This window comes from Alternaria burnsii, assembly GCF_013036055.1.
Source record: "Alternaria burnsii strain CBS107.38 chromosome Unknown 750, whole genome shotgun sequence".
Taxonomy (NCBI): domain Eukaryota; kingdom Fungi; phylum Ascomycota; class Dothideomycetes; order Pleosporales; family Pleosporaceae; genus Alternaria; species Alternaria burnsii.
In genome coordinates, this window is record NW_024066108.1 from 657523 (window position 1) to 672789 (window position 15267).

Genomic DNA, 15267 nt, shown 5'->3' on the forward strand with positions numbered 1-15267 from the left:
CAATGGTAGAAATGTCATTCAGTCTCCCTATATCGCCATTAGTTTTGCCAGCTACCTTGACCAAAGAAAATTCCCAACAGCAATCCACACACGGTGATAGCAGAACCCATGAAACAGCCCAGAACGCCAAAAGCAAAGTTAGCTTTTCCCATGCACAGAGTCGACCTAGAAGATGGAGTTGACAATGTTACCACCAATCGTCGCACCAGCACCGAAGATGGCAGCGTTACCCAGCTTCTTTCCAAACTTCTTGCCGTTGGCCTCCATCTTGCTCGGCTCAGCAGGCGGCGCCGCTTGCGCACTGCTCGCAACATCGAGGGGCATGTTACCGTAATTGCTGGGAGCAGGCGCCGAGGGAGTGTAGGCAGGCATGACGCTCTTCTCCTCCTTGCGGACGTAGCTGGCGGGGAAGATGCCCTCCATGCCGGTGCGCTCGTTGCGTCCCTTCCACCACTCGTTGTTCATGTACTCGGTAACGTGGACCTTGTCGTTGGGCATGAGGGCCAGGTCGCCGGCGTCTTGGGCGTTGTACTGGTACATTGCTGAGGCATAGGCGAGGACTGGGGGACCGGCGGGGGTAGCGGGGACCGAGGGGTAGGCAGGCGGCGGGGCGTTGGCGGTGTTGTCGGCATAGTATCCAATGTTTGTGTTCTTCTTCTCCGGGGGAGGCGTGGGCTCGCTCTTGATGGCTAGCGACGAGAGTTGTGCGGTTGGCACGGCGGGGAGCGCGCGCGAGCTGTTTTCGGCGCTGACGGGCAGTTGCGAGGCGATGGTGTCGTGCTGGGCCGAGGTGATGACGTTGGATTCGACGAGGAACTCGAGGTTCTGCGCACATGGTCAGCTCGACGTGGCAGTCAGGAGTTCGGGCAGCTTACGTTCTTGATGTCGCGCAGCGATCGGTTGATCATCGCATTTCTGAAGCTGTCCGCCATGATGGGTGTGGGCTGGAGATGTAGATTACGTGGAACGCGCAAAAGCCAATCGTGAGTCGGCGATCAACTGGATTGTACAGGGAGGAATGGGTCAGAGAATGCAGCGACGGGAGTTGTGAGTTGGGTGACTTGATACGAGTAGGAGCAGACTAGCGGCGCACCACCTCGGAACATGTGCGCCGCAATGGGGCTGTGCTCATGTTGGCTGCGCAACCCGTGCAGCCTGCCGACTTTACTTCTTCACCGAAACCGCCATTGAACCTAACCTGACATTGATCGTTGAGACATGTTGCTTTTCCCATGGCTTCTCACTAAACATCGGCTCTACACTGACATTCTTTCCACGCGCGTTCCTCAGGGTCTAAACGTGGCTTGACTACTCAGGTACCAGAATGGCCCCACTCATCCGCCGTCTATTTTTACATGTTTACTATCTGCACTCAATGCTTACGACTGCGACAAGAAGATCTGCTTGTACATCTCCTGTCTCTTGTTCTCAAACGCATCAAAAGCCTTTCCGACAAATCCCACCGGAATCTGATCCTTGCCCTCCACCAATCCTTTCCAAGCCTCATCCGTAAACTCAGTCAGCGGCATGCCAATGTTGCCCCCATCTTTAATATCTGGCTGGTGTTTCGCATCGTGCAACTCCGTCTGCACAGCTGGCGGGAAGATCTCAATCACCTTGATGTTTCCGGGTCCGTTTGCTAGTTGATGGCGGAGAACAAGGATCATGTGATGCAGCGCCGCTTTCGAAGCGCAGTAGTTCGGACAACGCGGAAGTGGCATGAGCGCAAGTCCAGACGTCGTGTAGATGAGCGAAGTTTCCTTGTCCTGCTTCTGCAGGAACGGGATGAATGCCGTGGTAAGATGCATGTACGACAGGTAATTCGTCCTAAACTCCATCTCCAGCATATCTAGATCCACCGTCTCGGGCTTGGAAAAGTCGAAACCGCGCTGGATGCCCGAGTTGAGGAAGACGGAATCGAGGTCTGGATGCTTGCTCGTTACATCTTTGACAAACTTGGGGATCTCGTCGAGCTTTGTAATGTCAAAAACGATGCTCGAGACTTTGTCGCTGCCGTGCTTCTTCTGGAATTCGTCGAGCTTTTCTTGTCGCCGTCCAACGATGATGGCGTGTTTGCCGTCTTCTACAATCTTCTCTGCGAGTGCCCAGCCAATGCCGGATGTCGCGCCTAGCACGAGAACCTTGTTGTATTTGAGAGACATGCTGTAAATTGGAATTGAGTTGCGTATTGATATCTAAGTACACAAGGCACGTCTGGGACTCGAGCGGTTTTGTAGTGGCGTCCAAGTTATCATGAACACATCATTAACGCCGCTGCCACGCAATCTCTACCCTGTTTGATATGCACTACGAACCCCACCATAGCTGCATCTCGGTGGTAACGGACTTTACAAAACAAAAGTCAGTGATGCCATGGTGCGCGTGGGAGATCTAGAACCGATACGTCATGGTGAAGATGTGGATCGGGCTCTCGGCAGTTGCAATGTACCCAGGTACCTCGCCTTCGGCCATCGCATTCTCCGACTCAACACCACCAAGACTCAAAACTTCACAGACAAGAATCATGTCATGATTAACGAGTGTATTGCGCTGCTACTTTCTAGCAAAGCGGGGTATCAAATTATATTATTAACTAAGGCCATCACATCCGCCGCGCGCAAACATTATGCGCACAGCAACTTCCTCATGAAAGCATTGCCCTTCTCCTCATCCTCGTCCTTGCTCAACTGACTGTTGGCGCGCGAAACGTTGACAAACTTGGGCCATGTGTTTGTGAGAACAAGATACTTGATCTCGCTCTCTGCGGCATCGAACACCAACTCGTTAAACGAGTCCGGAACGTCAACGTCTATGACTGACTCGTCCCCGTAGAGCTCGCCCAATCGGGATACAGCCTTCAAGTTCGCACGTCCAAGTTTATCAAGACTGATAGCGTTCGCCGAGATGTGGGCGTTGCTCTTGTCGTTGATGGGCGAGTCCGATGCATCATCGGGCATGACATTGTCAAAGGGTGTAGCGTCGCTCGACGAAGAGGAGTCGGAACTTAGACGACGGCCGAAGAGAAGTTTTGCTGTCCTCTCGAAAACGATGTGAAGGCGCTTCATCTCCTTTGATGAGATGTTGATAGGAAATTCGGAAAACTCGAGGGAAATGAAGTGAGCGTAGATGCGCGTGGCAGCAAGGAACTGCTTGCGGCGGTGGTCGGCAATGGATGACTTGGGTGAGAACCAGTAGAGGCGCCAGTCTGAGACGTGGGTTAGGAAACTAACATTCTCGCCTGTTGGTGTAAAGTTAGTATATCTATCTGCATAACGGTATGCGAAAGACTTACCAGAAAAGTCCTTCAAGGCAGCAAATTGGAGCAGTGGCATGGCGTTGGACCTGAGTGCGTTCTCCAGGGCAGTCATGGTCAAAATGTCAGACTTCTGCGAGTCGAATGAGCGGTCGCCGACGCTGATCTCACCACCAGACTTGAGTGTCGTCGTACTGGAGAATTCGCTAGGGCTCTTGAGAGGTGCATCGGTAGACACGACTTCCAGGTTTGCAGTCGCCTGACGAGCTTCCCAGTTGGCAATGGCATCAAGAGTCTCTTGACGCAATCTGTTGCTCCTGAGCACATCGACGATTGGGAACGCGATGGTGCAAATCTCCATGATGCAGAAGCAGACAGCGAACCACACTGGTGGCGGAAAGACGGCGTTCATGGGAGCAAACGAAGGAGTGTAAAGGCCGAGGAGCCAAAGCGGAGATGCTGGAAGTCTACAAAAGTCAGCGATGAAGACAGACCCACGGCAATGGTAACATACCCAGCAATGCAACAGATGATGGTTTGGAGACGCCAGCCGTGAACATCGCGAATGCCGCGCGACTTGAAGAGGATCCATGGGGCGTAAATCCAAGACCAGAATAGCTGCCATACGATCGACAGCCACCACTCCCAGCCCTTGCTGCAGTTTGCGCGCACTTCCCCGCCAGTACCTTGTACGGTATAGTTGATGATACCGTAGCCGTGGTGGAACTTTTCTGAAGCGAAAAAGACGAAGAGAACGAGGGCGAGCTGGTTCGGGGGTTAACTACAGTCGCATGACCAGTGCAGAGTTTACTTACTTGAACAGCCATGCCGATTCCAATGAAGATCAATGTTCGCTCGATATTGTCTGCCCGCTCAACCCCGTTCATGATCCTCTTCCACCGGCTGTTGACGACTTCTTGAGCCTTTTTCTCGTCGATAGGCTCGTGGTCTTTCAAAGAGCTCATACGAGCAAACTGCTTCTGACGACTGGCGAGGTGCAAGAACTGACTGTTCGAGGCGTGGAACAAAGCCATGCCCAACGGGACTGTGATGGACATCTACTCATGTTAGCAAAGACTCATGTTCATGTCATCGAATGACATACCATCCAGAATTCAAGAGAGCATGGGACCGCTGGGCCAATCGGGTAGGCTAAACAGCAGAGGGAGCCATAGATGTGGAGTACACCAATACCGGCAAACAAGACTGGCAGCCTTCGCATCCGAACAGAGGGGTGCTTGCGATGAGCCCATAGGAAGCTGACACCAGTGAAGGTTAGGATGTTCCAAATGATGAAAATGGTAATGTAGGTCCATCCGACACGATCGAGAGGAAGTGTGTAACCCATGGTGTCCTGTAAAGAAAGTGATTAAAGGAACGTATTGAGTACTGCGACTTGCTCAGCGAGACTGATGTCGTGATAAATGCGGACAGCCTCGACCTTATACAGGCAGTGTCAGTCAACGGAAGTTTAATGAGAGTATTGTCGGCGAGACGATAGGTGAAAGGGTTCACGGCATGGTGCAGGGTACGAAGATCGACATCTTGTCCCGAAGATTCATCTTGGACGCGGGAGATGTTCAAGGGTGCGCAATGCTGATAGAGTTGACAGTGCTGAACCTGTCAGCCAACGATGTGCCGCTGGTGGACACCGGATCGTAGTGCTAGAGTCGGATGTGGCTCCGTCTTGTGTAAAACCGGTTAGTGCAAGATCTGGCAGCTGGCTATCCCGGCCAAATTGCTGATCCTCATTTAATCGCACGATACCCCAGGGTCACATCCTTCAGCGATGATGCGTCCTTGCTTTTACACGTTGGGCGCGAAACACATGGTTGGTGTACCTGAGAAATGTTTTGTTTTCACCGGAAGGCGATTTTCTCGGAGACATAACACCCTGAAAATCCTCAAAGATTGGTTTTGCCGATGCGCAGCGAAGGCGCAGCGAAGGCACAAAGGCAGATTCCGTCGTCGCTTCTTGGTTCTGCACTGCGCGGTCTCGTCGATCTCATGTCTCTCAGAACATGAGTTCGCCGACCTCCTTCCGATTCGACACACCAATGTTTCCTAACGGCCTATGCCGCCTCGCCGACAGTACTTGCCATCGTCATGTGTATGACTCGGCGATTGTCACATGGTTGTCTGCCCTATACCCGGGTGCGCGGAAGTCCGGGGGGCCATGTCTCTCACTACGAACCTCCTGTTAGCCTGGTCCGAGCGTCCGATTATGCCGGAACCGTGGTGGCGTGGATATGTTCTGCTGTAGTTCTGAAGATCATGAAGAATCCGATAAACATTGTAAGAGCCTATGTCGAATAAGGCTGACAAGTAAACTTTCCCAATAGTCGATATGAGCAGGCGACTGTCAAAACGCCACAACTGACCTAAATGATCGTCATGACATGCCGATAGAACACTCCCTTAAGCACGTCACGTAACTAGACCGACCTCCTGTCACCATGCATAGCGGCACTTGTATGACTGCGCGTACAGTTATCCTAGGTGGAGATATTGCACAATGCCATCGGGACGATAGGGATCGGAGAAGCACCGAGCCGCCGGCTCGAACCAGGTATATTGATTGATTGAGGCGAGAAGGATGATGGCTACACAGTAACCGGAGAACCTTCAGATTCCAAGCATTCGATCCTTTACCCCAGGCACACAATGGCATGGCACACCTCAAGGTACATGGGTCACGGGCCTCAAGGTGTGCCAAGCGGTCGAGACTCGTATGCTCACAGGCCAGGCGGGCAGTTTGGGCTCAGCCTCGCGCTCGTGCTCCGGGAGTATTCGATTGCGAAGACTGCAATTAGGAAGGTGCTTTGGTTCATCTGTTCTGTTCTGCTATTAGAAGTCCGATGTTCTTCGGAAGCATTCATGTCCACAACCATGACTGCTGTGTTGCCCTGGCTTGACTTGACATGACGATGGATAGGGTTAAGGCGTTCCGTCGTACCACAGTATGCGTTGCGCGCTACCATGGCAGTCGATAGGCTACATGGTGCATGGTGCTATAAAGCGAACTTTACCACACCGTCGCGCATCACGTTTACCAGAATTGCGGGGTAGGAGCGCACAGCTTGACCGGACAGGCGAAAACAGAGTTTTCAGGACATGGCAGCTCGGTGCTTTGGTGTTTCGTTGAGAGGGGGGAGGTCAGGAAGGTGGAGATTGGGTACGAGGTCTGAAGATGAGAGGCGGCTGTTTCAGCTGCCGAATGCATGACGGTGATCCTGCCCCACGCGCACATGGGTAATGACTCGCGCACAATTTCTTTCTCCCCGCAGCCCACTCAGCCATCCTCGCGTCACCGTTCTGCAACAACCATACCCAAAAATGCCGCCTTCACCCTGCGCCCTGTGCAAGGTGAACCGGGCGCTTATCCTCCGACCCAAGGATCACTCCAAGTTGTGCAAGACATGCTTCATATCCGTGTTTGAGACAGAAATTCACCATACCATCACCACAAATTCGCTTTTCCAGCGCGGAGAAAAAGTCGCCATCGGTGCTTCGGGTGGTAAAGACAGCACTGTCCTCGCCTCTGTTCTCAAGACTCTCAACGAGCGCTATGACTATGGCCTTGATCTCATCCTGCTATCCATCGATGAGGGAATCAAGGGCTACCGGGACGATAGTTTGGAGACGGTAAGAAGAAATGCGGAGCAGTATGAAATGGACTTGACGATTTTGGGATACGCGGAACTATATGGATGGACGATGGACCAAGTGGTGGAGCAGGTGGGCAAGAAAGGCAATTGCACGTATTGTGGCGTTTTCAGAAGACAAGCGCTTGATCGCGGAGCGTCACGGCTGGGAGTCAAGCATGTGGTGACAGGACACAACGCCGATGATGTCGCCGAGACAGTCTTGATGAACTGTAAGTATTATAGTTTCGGCGTCTGATTGTGGAGTATGCTGACAGGAATAGTGCTCAGAGGTGACCTCCCCCGCCTGTCGCGCACAACTTCCATCATCACGTCTACCCCCGCAGCCTCTTCTGACCCTGCCTCGAATACGAACATCAAGCGTAGCAAGCCTCTCAAGTACGCGTACGAGAAGGAGATTGTTCTCTACGCCCATCACAAGAACCTGGACTACTTTAGCACTGAATGCATATACTCGCCCGAAGCCTTTCGCGGCAGCGCACGAGCTCTTATCAAGAATCTTGAGAGAGTACGGCCCAGTGCTATCCTTGACGTTGTCAGGAGCGGCGAGGACATGGCAAAGCTTGTACCCGGTAGCGATGAAGGATGCGGGGGTGCTTGTGCTAGCAGTATGCCTGTTGCCGAAGAAGAGGAAGGCGGATGTGGAAGTGCCCAAGGGCGCAGCACAGGCGGCGAGATGGCGAGTGTAGAGGCACAGCTCAGACAAAACGAAGCCGCAGTTGACGGCAACCTTGAAACCGAGATCACGATCAAGAGCGTTAACCGCAACGGCGCAGTACCGCTAGCGAACGGAAAGAAAGCTAAGAAAGGTTTCACACCCAGGAAGACGGCAAAGCAAGTCATGGGTCAGTGCAAGAAGTGTGGATACCTTTCGAGTCAAGAAGTCTGCAAGGCCTGCGTTCTGCTTGAAGGACTCAACAAGGCGCGACCAAAGAACAAGATCGAGGTCGGTTACGAGGTCCAAGATGTAAGCATGAACAGTGTTCGCGATGAGCTCGAGGCTACGACGATCGGATGAGAATGAAACCACAACCAAAAGAGATCCTTTTACGACTGCCCGTAATGCGCAAGGCACCGCTACGGCCTTGCTTAGATTACCAACCGTTTCGCGTGTTCTCAGGTATAGCGACAAGCCTGCACGACAGTCTGTGGGAAACACATCTGTTTGATATTACTGCACAACACCAACGCCGTATTTGCAGCAGCTTGTCTGTTCAAACGTACCGGACCGCCCCGAATCACATCTAGACGGGTCGGTGGCTTGATATAGTCGGTGTGCGCTACAAGGCTCGTGGCTGACAGACTCGTGTGACGAGGCGTGAGCGTGACCTGTCAGAGCAAGACAAGCGTCTCAGTCACACGAGAGTCAACACTCCACTACCCCGCACGAATGATCTTACGCCCTCATGTCTCACTTGGAGCTGTGACCATAGCTAATTCGCACTGCATCGGTGCTATCGCACTTAGCGGGAGAGCGGTACGTACCGAGTTGCCCTTGTGTCCTGGTACTTTTGTGTTGTAGCATCTAGGAGACTTAACGTGTTGGTTGTATATTCCCGGGTGAAGCGTTGACAGCATAGTGACAGTGTCAAACATCACAGGAAACCAGGAAAAGGTTTATGAAGAAAGAATGGGTGCTATTCATAACAGTGGAGGTATAGAGCATCGTTGTAAAACGCCTCCCATGGTATCTTAGAAATCCACCACACCACGCGTTTACCCGTTTCCAATCAATATCCGTGAACGCCATCTCTATGCAATGCTTCCCATAAATCCAACACAACATGCAAAGACAATAAGGAAAGCAGCCTTAGTCTGAACCATCGAAGTGTGGCCGGCTCCACTCTGAGCAAGTCTTAAGCCGGGTGAACGTCATAGCTGGAAATTAAACTCTTTATCCATCTTCCACGGCCCATCGACCGTGACAGCACCCTTATCAGCGTCAAAGTTGCCGGTAGCGCCAGCCTGGCTCTGGCCCAGCACAACGACTTGGCCAACGGTGATGCTCTCCCCATCGGCGCCCGAGTATCCGAATGTACCTGTCGCGCTGAACTTGCCACTGTCAAACGAGAAGGAGATTTCACTGGTACCAGACTGCTGAATGCTCTCTCCATCATCGAGGTACAGACGGCCAGTCGCCTTGCCATCCGTATCAGGCGCAACAATGACGAGGAAGTCCTGTTGACGCACAGCCTTGGTCGTGTTGGCGCTGGCGACACGTTGCGGGACGATGGAACCACCGCGGATGTGGACGGGAATGTCGCTGTAGCCCAGGTTGCTGACAGTGACGTTCTTACCCTCACCCTCGACCTTTGCGTAGGTCCAGTAGTCGTAGAAAGTGTCCTCTGGCAGATAGTACGTGACAGTGTCGGAGTACTCAGTTACGACGGGTGTGATCAACAGCGCGTCGCCGTAGAACCACTGCTGGTCGAGACCGAACGTATTCGTGTCCTCTGGGTAAAGGAAGAACATTGGGTTGATCATAGGTGTACCCTCCTTGCCCTGGTAGTAAAGGCCAGTGTAGATGTAGTCGAGGAGCTTGTAACGAGTATCAATAGCCTTCTTAGCAGCCTCAGCGACAACGGGCCACTGGTAGAACTCCTGCTGGGCGGCGTCATTTGCTGCATGATTACGGTAGAAAGGCTGGAAGGCTCCCATGACAGCCCAGCGAGCGCACATGTACTGGTCTGCTTGGCCGTTGAAACCGCAGACGTCAGAGCCAACCATGGGCATCTGATGCATCGAGACGAAAGACAGCATCTGACGGATGGAAATCCGGTAGTCGTCCCAGGCTGAGAAGTTGTCACCGAACCAATGAGCAACCTTGCTACCAGATCCGGCGAAGGTGGAGCGCGTCAGCACAAAGGGACGGAGCGCGGGACGGCGGGCCAACATCGCTTCACGGGTTGTTCCTGCCATCATGTGGCCGTACATGTTGTGCGTGTCGTACTGGTAGGTACCGTCGTAGTTTGTAGTGTTCATGGGAATGGTCTGACGAGAAACGTCGCCCAGATGGCTGTTGATATGGTACGCGGGCTTGAACCATTCACGGTCAGGGAAGCCCTTCATGTTGCCATTGGAAGATTGGCGGGGGAAGACAGACTTTGAGGCACGAACTTCAACAACAGGTGCACTACGCTCCGAGAGATCATAAGAATCACGAGCCTTGAGCGTGCTTCCTGGTTGGAACGAAGCCGGGAACCCAGGAATGGGACGGCCAGTGTTGGGTCGTGGCGCGTTCGCAGGTGGTGGTGGAATGTTCTGATCGATCGCTTGCTGGCGGGGGTTGCAGGTAGTAACATCCTGGCAGAAGTTGGAGGCTTCGTTCATGTCGACCCAGAGACCGTCCAGATCGATACCGTTCTCTGGGTTGAAGTTTGCTTGAATCTCACCAGCCCACCACTTCTCTGTGTTGGGCGCGAACCAATCAGGCCATGCGACTTCACCGGGCCACTGTACGCCAAGTAGATCGGTACCGTCTGCGGCCTTGAGGAAAACCTCCATGTCGTGACCCTTCTGATAAGTGACGTACTGACCGCCAACAGCGTGAATACCAGGGTCGAGAATCAGAATGTAACGCTGGTCGCGAGAGTGAAGCGTCTGTACAAGCTCGCGCATCTTCGAGAGAGGGAAGCGCTCGCGATCAGTCGTGAAATCCTCGCGAAGGTACATGTAGTCGATGTCAGTCCACATGACTTCGAGGGGAATTCCAGCAGTCGAATAGTTGCCAACGACCTCAGCGACCATGTTGACGTCCCAGTATCCATACTTGCACTGGTGGAAACCAAAGGTCCAATATGGGTACATGGCGGAGTAGCCGGCGATGTCAGCGTATTGCTTGGAGACCTCGGCGGGCTTGCTACCAGCCATGAAGTACAAATCGATGACGCCACCGATGGTGTTGTACTCAAGGTACTGGTAGCCGTCGGCCTTTTTGATCTCAACTTGCATTGGGCTGGAATTGAGCATGAAGACGCCGTGGGTCCCCTTGTCACCGCGGTGGTCAAAGTAGACGGGATGCGTTCCGTACAGGTTAGCATTCCTGGGAATGTTGGGCGATTCCGCGTTCAGCAAGACGCGCTCGTAGTTGTCCGTGGCGAAACGGAAAGAGTCGCTGTGCTCACCAAGACCGTAGAGATTGGGATTGTCGGGCAACTTAGTACGCAGGCGAACATACTGCTTCTCGAAGACCAGAGGAACAGTTCCGGTATCAAACAGAACCTCGCCATTGTCCCTACGCTTCACAGCAAACGAGAATGGGCTCGTTTTGATACCAAATTGAAGTGCAGCACTTCCAGCGGACGCCTTCTCGTGCTTGGGGCGGGGAAACACTTCCTCCTGAACCTGGTAGACTTGTTCGTCGGCGTCATAAATCTTGACGTGAAGACGGTCGTCTGTTGAGTATCAGTAAACATATCAAGTAAAGGTAAAAGACTGTTGACTTACCAGTCTGGTATTCAACGAGTAATTTCAAGTCCTTGATATCATCACTGTAAGCGTTGCACGCCGCGCCAGAAAGAGTAAGGTCGGCGGTCAACCCTGAGTCGCTCTCAACAACGTTGGAAGCAGTGTAGCCAGGGCAGGCATCGACTACTGCACGGCGGTTGAGGATACTCGCGACATCGGCAGATTGCTGCGCTATAGGAATCGCGTGGGTGAGGCTCGAGCAGGCGAGAAGCCCGAGCATAAGAATATTGACCATTATGTCGAGTTGCCAATATTATCCAAAAGTTGAGGAGCGCTCGTAGGTAGGAAAAGAAGAGCAAAGGCTCGTTTGCTCGGGAATATATACGTTGAGGAGGGCCTGCAATGGAAGGGCCCGTGCAGACATTCACGATATCGGTAGGTGTCGGTAGCCAAGGTCAAGTCTGAGACTCACAGTATCCGCTTGACCCACAATCCTGCTCTTTCCGGTCTGTCTCGTTCGTCCACCTGACGTCTATCTGGGGAAAATGCTCATAACTAAAGCGCAATGACGCAGTGAACTGTAACAATATTCCACCCGCGGTGTGAATGTGGGGAACAACAGTTGTCATGCAGAGGACCGGTCTCGAAGACGTACCTGCAGGATAGACCCATATATAATGCAGCGAGTCCATATTCCCGCCGAGGGTTGTACACCGGCGCGTACACGATACAAAAAAGCATGTAGTTGTTTGGATACTAGCATCTGGCTAGGAAATGAGGGATCAACAAGTCACATCCAATACCGGAAAGGCGGCAGCTTCCCCTAGAATTCCGGGGTAGTGCTCAGATGGGCGAGTACCAATCCCGGCATGCATCGCCACACTTTCCACTACGTGCACACATGCCTGCCAATAGATGCGCGGTTAACAAGCAAAGATCCCGGGTGCGATCGTCATAGGTGCTGGTGTCTTGGCTTAGCAGAATGTACCCGTGACGGCCAAGCCGACCTTGGGTATAACAACAGGAAGGACGCAAGAGATTTGCTAATCAAGGAAGTGTCGCGAGGCCCGCATTTCATGCATCTGAGATGTCTTCGTGACGTCGGGGAGTCTTGGTCGGATCAGTCGCTGAGTTCGCGTGAACTGCGGGGACGCCGCTCCCGCGCTAAGCTTTTTAGCGTGATGTCCATTGCCGTGTCACCTGGACTCGAAGTTGGAATGATAGCATCTTGACCTTCCATCCGCGAGTTTCAGTGTGGCTGTAGGCTCCCTCCTTCTTTTTCGCACTTCCATCCACGATACACACCGCTATGTCGAATGCCTGAAGCTACACACTATCGCAATCTCATGTGATCGGATACCCGATCCAATTCCCGAACACCCGACCTAACCGCTTCTTTTTCGACATCATCACTATGAGAGCTATCCATCGAAGCCTAGTCTAGTTATGACACTTGCATCTAGTTAAAAGATATACTTGCAAAAGAGTTCGGAATGTCACGGATATACGGCACATGGAAAGATCTAATGAAAGCTTAAGTGTAGAAGGCTTTCTTTGCAGCCCAAACTTAAAGCCGGTTGTATCCTCGTCTACGATCATGCGCCTCTGACAACACAGCGCCCCTTAGGCGTCAGGCGTTCGACTGTACACACTCCAAGGCTCCTCCTTCCTCGTTTCGCCCAACCACCGATCCATCGCTGACATGCTACCACCTTCGCGACCGGTATCATTCGCCATGCAACCCAAACTCTCGTCTGTGACTTTCGGGCGCTGACCTCCGTCTCTCTGTATGGTAAACTCTGTTAGCCGCTGAGTACTGGAGAAGACGATGTGAGCGGACGTACCGGCTGTTCCCCATCTACCGATGCGGTCTTCGGCCCTGCCATTTTATCCGTTCCGATGTTCAAAGATGCAAGACTACGACAATATGTATCGGACCCGCAGGTTGCGAGGGTACTACCAGATGAGAATACGGCTTTCTTTGAGCTCTTGGACGATGTGTGATATGTGATGAGGCAGCTTTGACTTACCGTCGGATGTTGGTTTCTCATCGGTAGAAGTAAAGAGCTACAGTCTGAAGTATCTGCATTGGGGTGTAGATACATCTACGTCGCGAGTAGGGTCTCATCTTAATAGCATCTAGCTCTGGGGCCTGTTGGATGAGAAGAATGGCCGCAATCTGGTAGGATTGGTTCATCTGATTCGAGGCCGCAAGATCATTTTGCCCCCATCACGGATAGTTGGATGTTGCTGGAGGCCGCAAAGCAGGCGCACGATATGTTATGTGGACATATAGCGAAACGTTCTCTCTAATCTCTAGAGGCAATTTGCTAGTGCTATTGGGTCGACCTAGGATTGGTGGCCACGTCTGCTGCGATGACAAAACAGCGTGTGATGTTGTCTTCTATGATTTCCATTCCATAACCAGAGAAGCATGACATCTACACGTCCCGCTATTGGTGGCCACATGTCCAGTACAGCCTCATCAGAAGAATATCATTGCGTTGACGCATCACGTCGTTTCACGATTACTGGAGGCCACGAAGGACATGTGCTAACCCGATTGGGTACCGACTAGCGATTGGTTGTGAAGCAAGGCCGCGGAGTAACATCTCAGCCACGTTGCGATAAGCTCGAAACTACCATGTGTTGACCTGTTCGCTTCTACAAAATATCATCAGAATAAAGCAGGCTTTGAATCTTCCCAGTTCAACTTGGGAAGCTTATCGACAAAAATCGTAATGTCAAACACCAGGTTACTTCAGCGAATACACCCTCGGAGGACCCAAATTGAGGCACGCCTGCCTATCTTTTACAAGATCTTGCAAAGAAACCACTTTCACCGCACACACCCCCTACACTACCCTAAACACACGCACATATACCCCACCATCAGAGATAAATATGTCTGTAATAGGTGCTGACTTGGGAACGCTCAACAGCGTTATTGCTGCTGCTGTGCGGAATCGAGCGCCGGCAAGAAATCATCCTACTTCTCCCGCCAAAAATCACCATGAGCTCCTTGGCCCTAACTTTTCTGTATGGAATAAGGATTCCTCCAGCAAAGGCAGAAGTCACTACGAGAGCCTTGATCCTAGTTATGATGTTCGGAATGTGGATTTCTTCAAGAAAGGCAAGGTGTTCAGTGTTCTTTTTACTGAAAGCGTCGGGTTCGTCGCCAATGTTTATCGCAATTAACGTTCGACACCAAAGTATGATAATCATGTTCACTCTCAGATAAGACGGTTTATTGTTGTCTACTTTCCAATGAAATGGGCCACTATTCCCTCTCAAGACCTTACTGGTCTCGATGAAAATAAAACGATCATTCAGCAAAGCAGGCAAAATACAACGGACACCAATACCCACATACCTGAATTTCAGAATCTTGGGGAGATTTTCAGCAGCTACCCACGGCTTCGAAGCTGCTTTGTGCCAGGAAAAGTTAGCGCAAGACAGAACCAGATTTCGCAAAGCTTTTCATTCGAGAAAAGTGCCGCTAGTGGATGCGTTCCGATTCTCCACGCATCGAATAAGGCTCGAACAATAGGAAGGAGAGCTCTTACCGCCTGGAAGGATGGAGCTGGCTCAAACAAATCTTGGAGACGATGTCTCAAAATTATGACATCGGAACTGAAGGTGCTAGTCCGTCTCAGGGATGGTGATCAGTGCTTCTTTATATCACCAATGTATCTGCCTCTTGCTTTCGTCCGACATCGAACGCAAGACGGAAACGCGCATCGAAACGAAAAGCTCAGACAGCTAGCCCGTTGTCATAAAGCCGTCAAGCAAGGGAAGTCGTCTCAGCGACAGTTCGACGATGTTTCGAGCACTGAGAACTTACATATCTTGCTGGACGACAAACCCTTGCTTGATATCTACCAAGAAACACGAGCGCGAGATCATCGTGAATTGGACGATACAGGATTGCCTACGGCGTAC

At 52.0% G+C, this 15267-nt stretch overlaps 6 protein-coding genes across 6 annotated transcripts; 1 reads left to right on the forward strand and 5 right to left on the reverse strand.

The window, feature by feature from the left end:
• Positions 1 to 165: 165 nt before the first annotated feature.
• Positions 166 to 932, reverse strand: GT037_001606 (sh3 domain-containing protein; the record flags this gene model as incomplete). Its single annotated transcript, XM_038926653.1, has 2 exons — positions 166 to 825; positions 876 to 932. 2 exons carry the CDS (start codon positions 930 to 932, stop codon positions 166 to 168), a joined length of 717 nt encoding a protein of 238 aa, XP_038789945.1.
• Positions 933 to 1379: 447 nt separating this feature from the next.
• Positions 1380 to 2162, reverse strand: GT037_001607 (nad-binding protein; the record flags this gene model as incomplete). The annotated part of the gene is made up of 1 exon (XM_038926654.1): positions 1380 to 2162. The coding sequence occupies one exon, from the start codon at positions 2160 to 2162 to the stop codon at positions 1380 to 1382; it is 783 nt and encodes a 260-aa protein (XP_038789946.1).
• A 462-nt stretch (positions 2163 to 2624) lies between these two features.
• GT037_001608 (uncharacterized protein) lies at positions 2625 to 4601 on the reverse strand (the record flags this gene model as incomplete). Its single annotated transcript, XM_038926655.1, has 5 exons — positions 2625 to 3238; positions 3293 to 3720; positions 3768 to 4018; positions 4069 to 4311; positions 4359 to 4601. 5 exons carry the CDS (start codon positions 4599 to 4601, stop codon positions 2625 to 2627), a joined length of 1779 nt encoding a protein of 592 aa, XP_038789947.1.
• A 1988-nt stretch (positions 4602 to 6589) lies between these two features.
• GT037_001609 (adenine nucleotide alpha hydrolases-like protein) lies at positions 6590 to 7936 on the forward strand (the record flags this gene model as incomplete). The annotated part of the gene is made up of 2 exons (XM_038926656.1): positions 6590 to 7130; positions 7182 to 7936. The coding sequence occupies 2 exons, from the start codon at positions 6590 to 6592 to the stop codon at positions 7934 to 7936; spliced, it is 1296 nt and encodes a 431-aa protein (XP_038789948.1).
• An 854-nt stretch (positions 7937 to 8790) lies between these two features.
• GT037_001610 (glycoside hydrolase family 31 protein) lies at positions 8791 to 11620 on the reverse strand (the record flags this gene model as incomplete). The annotated part of the gene is made up of 2 exons (XM_038926657.1): positions 8791 to 11312; positions 11365 to 11620. The coding sequence occupies 2 exons, from the start codon at positions 11618 to 11620 to the stop codon at positions 8791 to 8793; spliced, it is 2778 nt and encodes a 925-aa protein (XP_038789949.1).
• Positions 11621 to 12948: 1328 nt separating this feature from the next.
• On the reverse strand, positions 12949 to 13211 carry GT037_001611 (uncharacterized protein; the record flags this gene model as incomplete). Its single annotated transcript, XM_038926658.1, has 2 exons — positions 12949 to 13110; positions 13170 to 13211. The coding sequence occupies 2 exons, from the start codon at positions 13209 to 13211 to the stop codon at positions 12949 to 12951; spliced, it is 204 nt and encodes a 67-aa protein (XP_038789950.1).
• Between the last annotated feature and the right edge of the window lie 2056 nt (positions 13212 to 15267).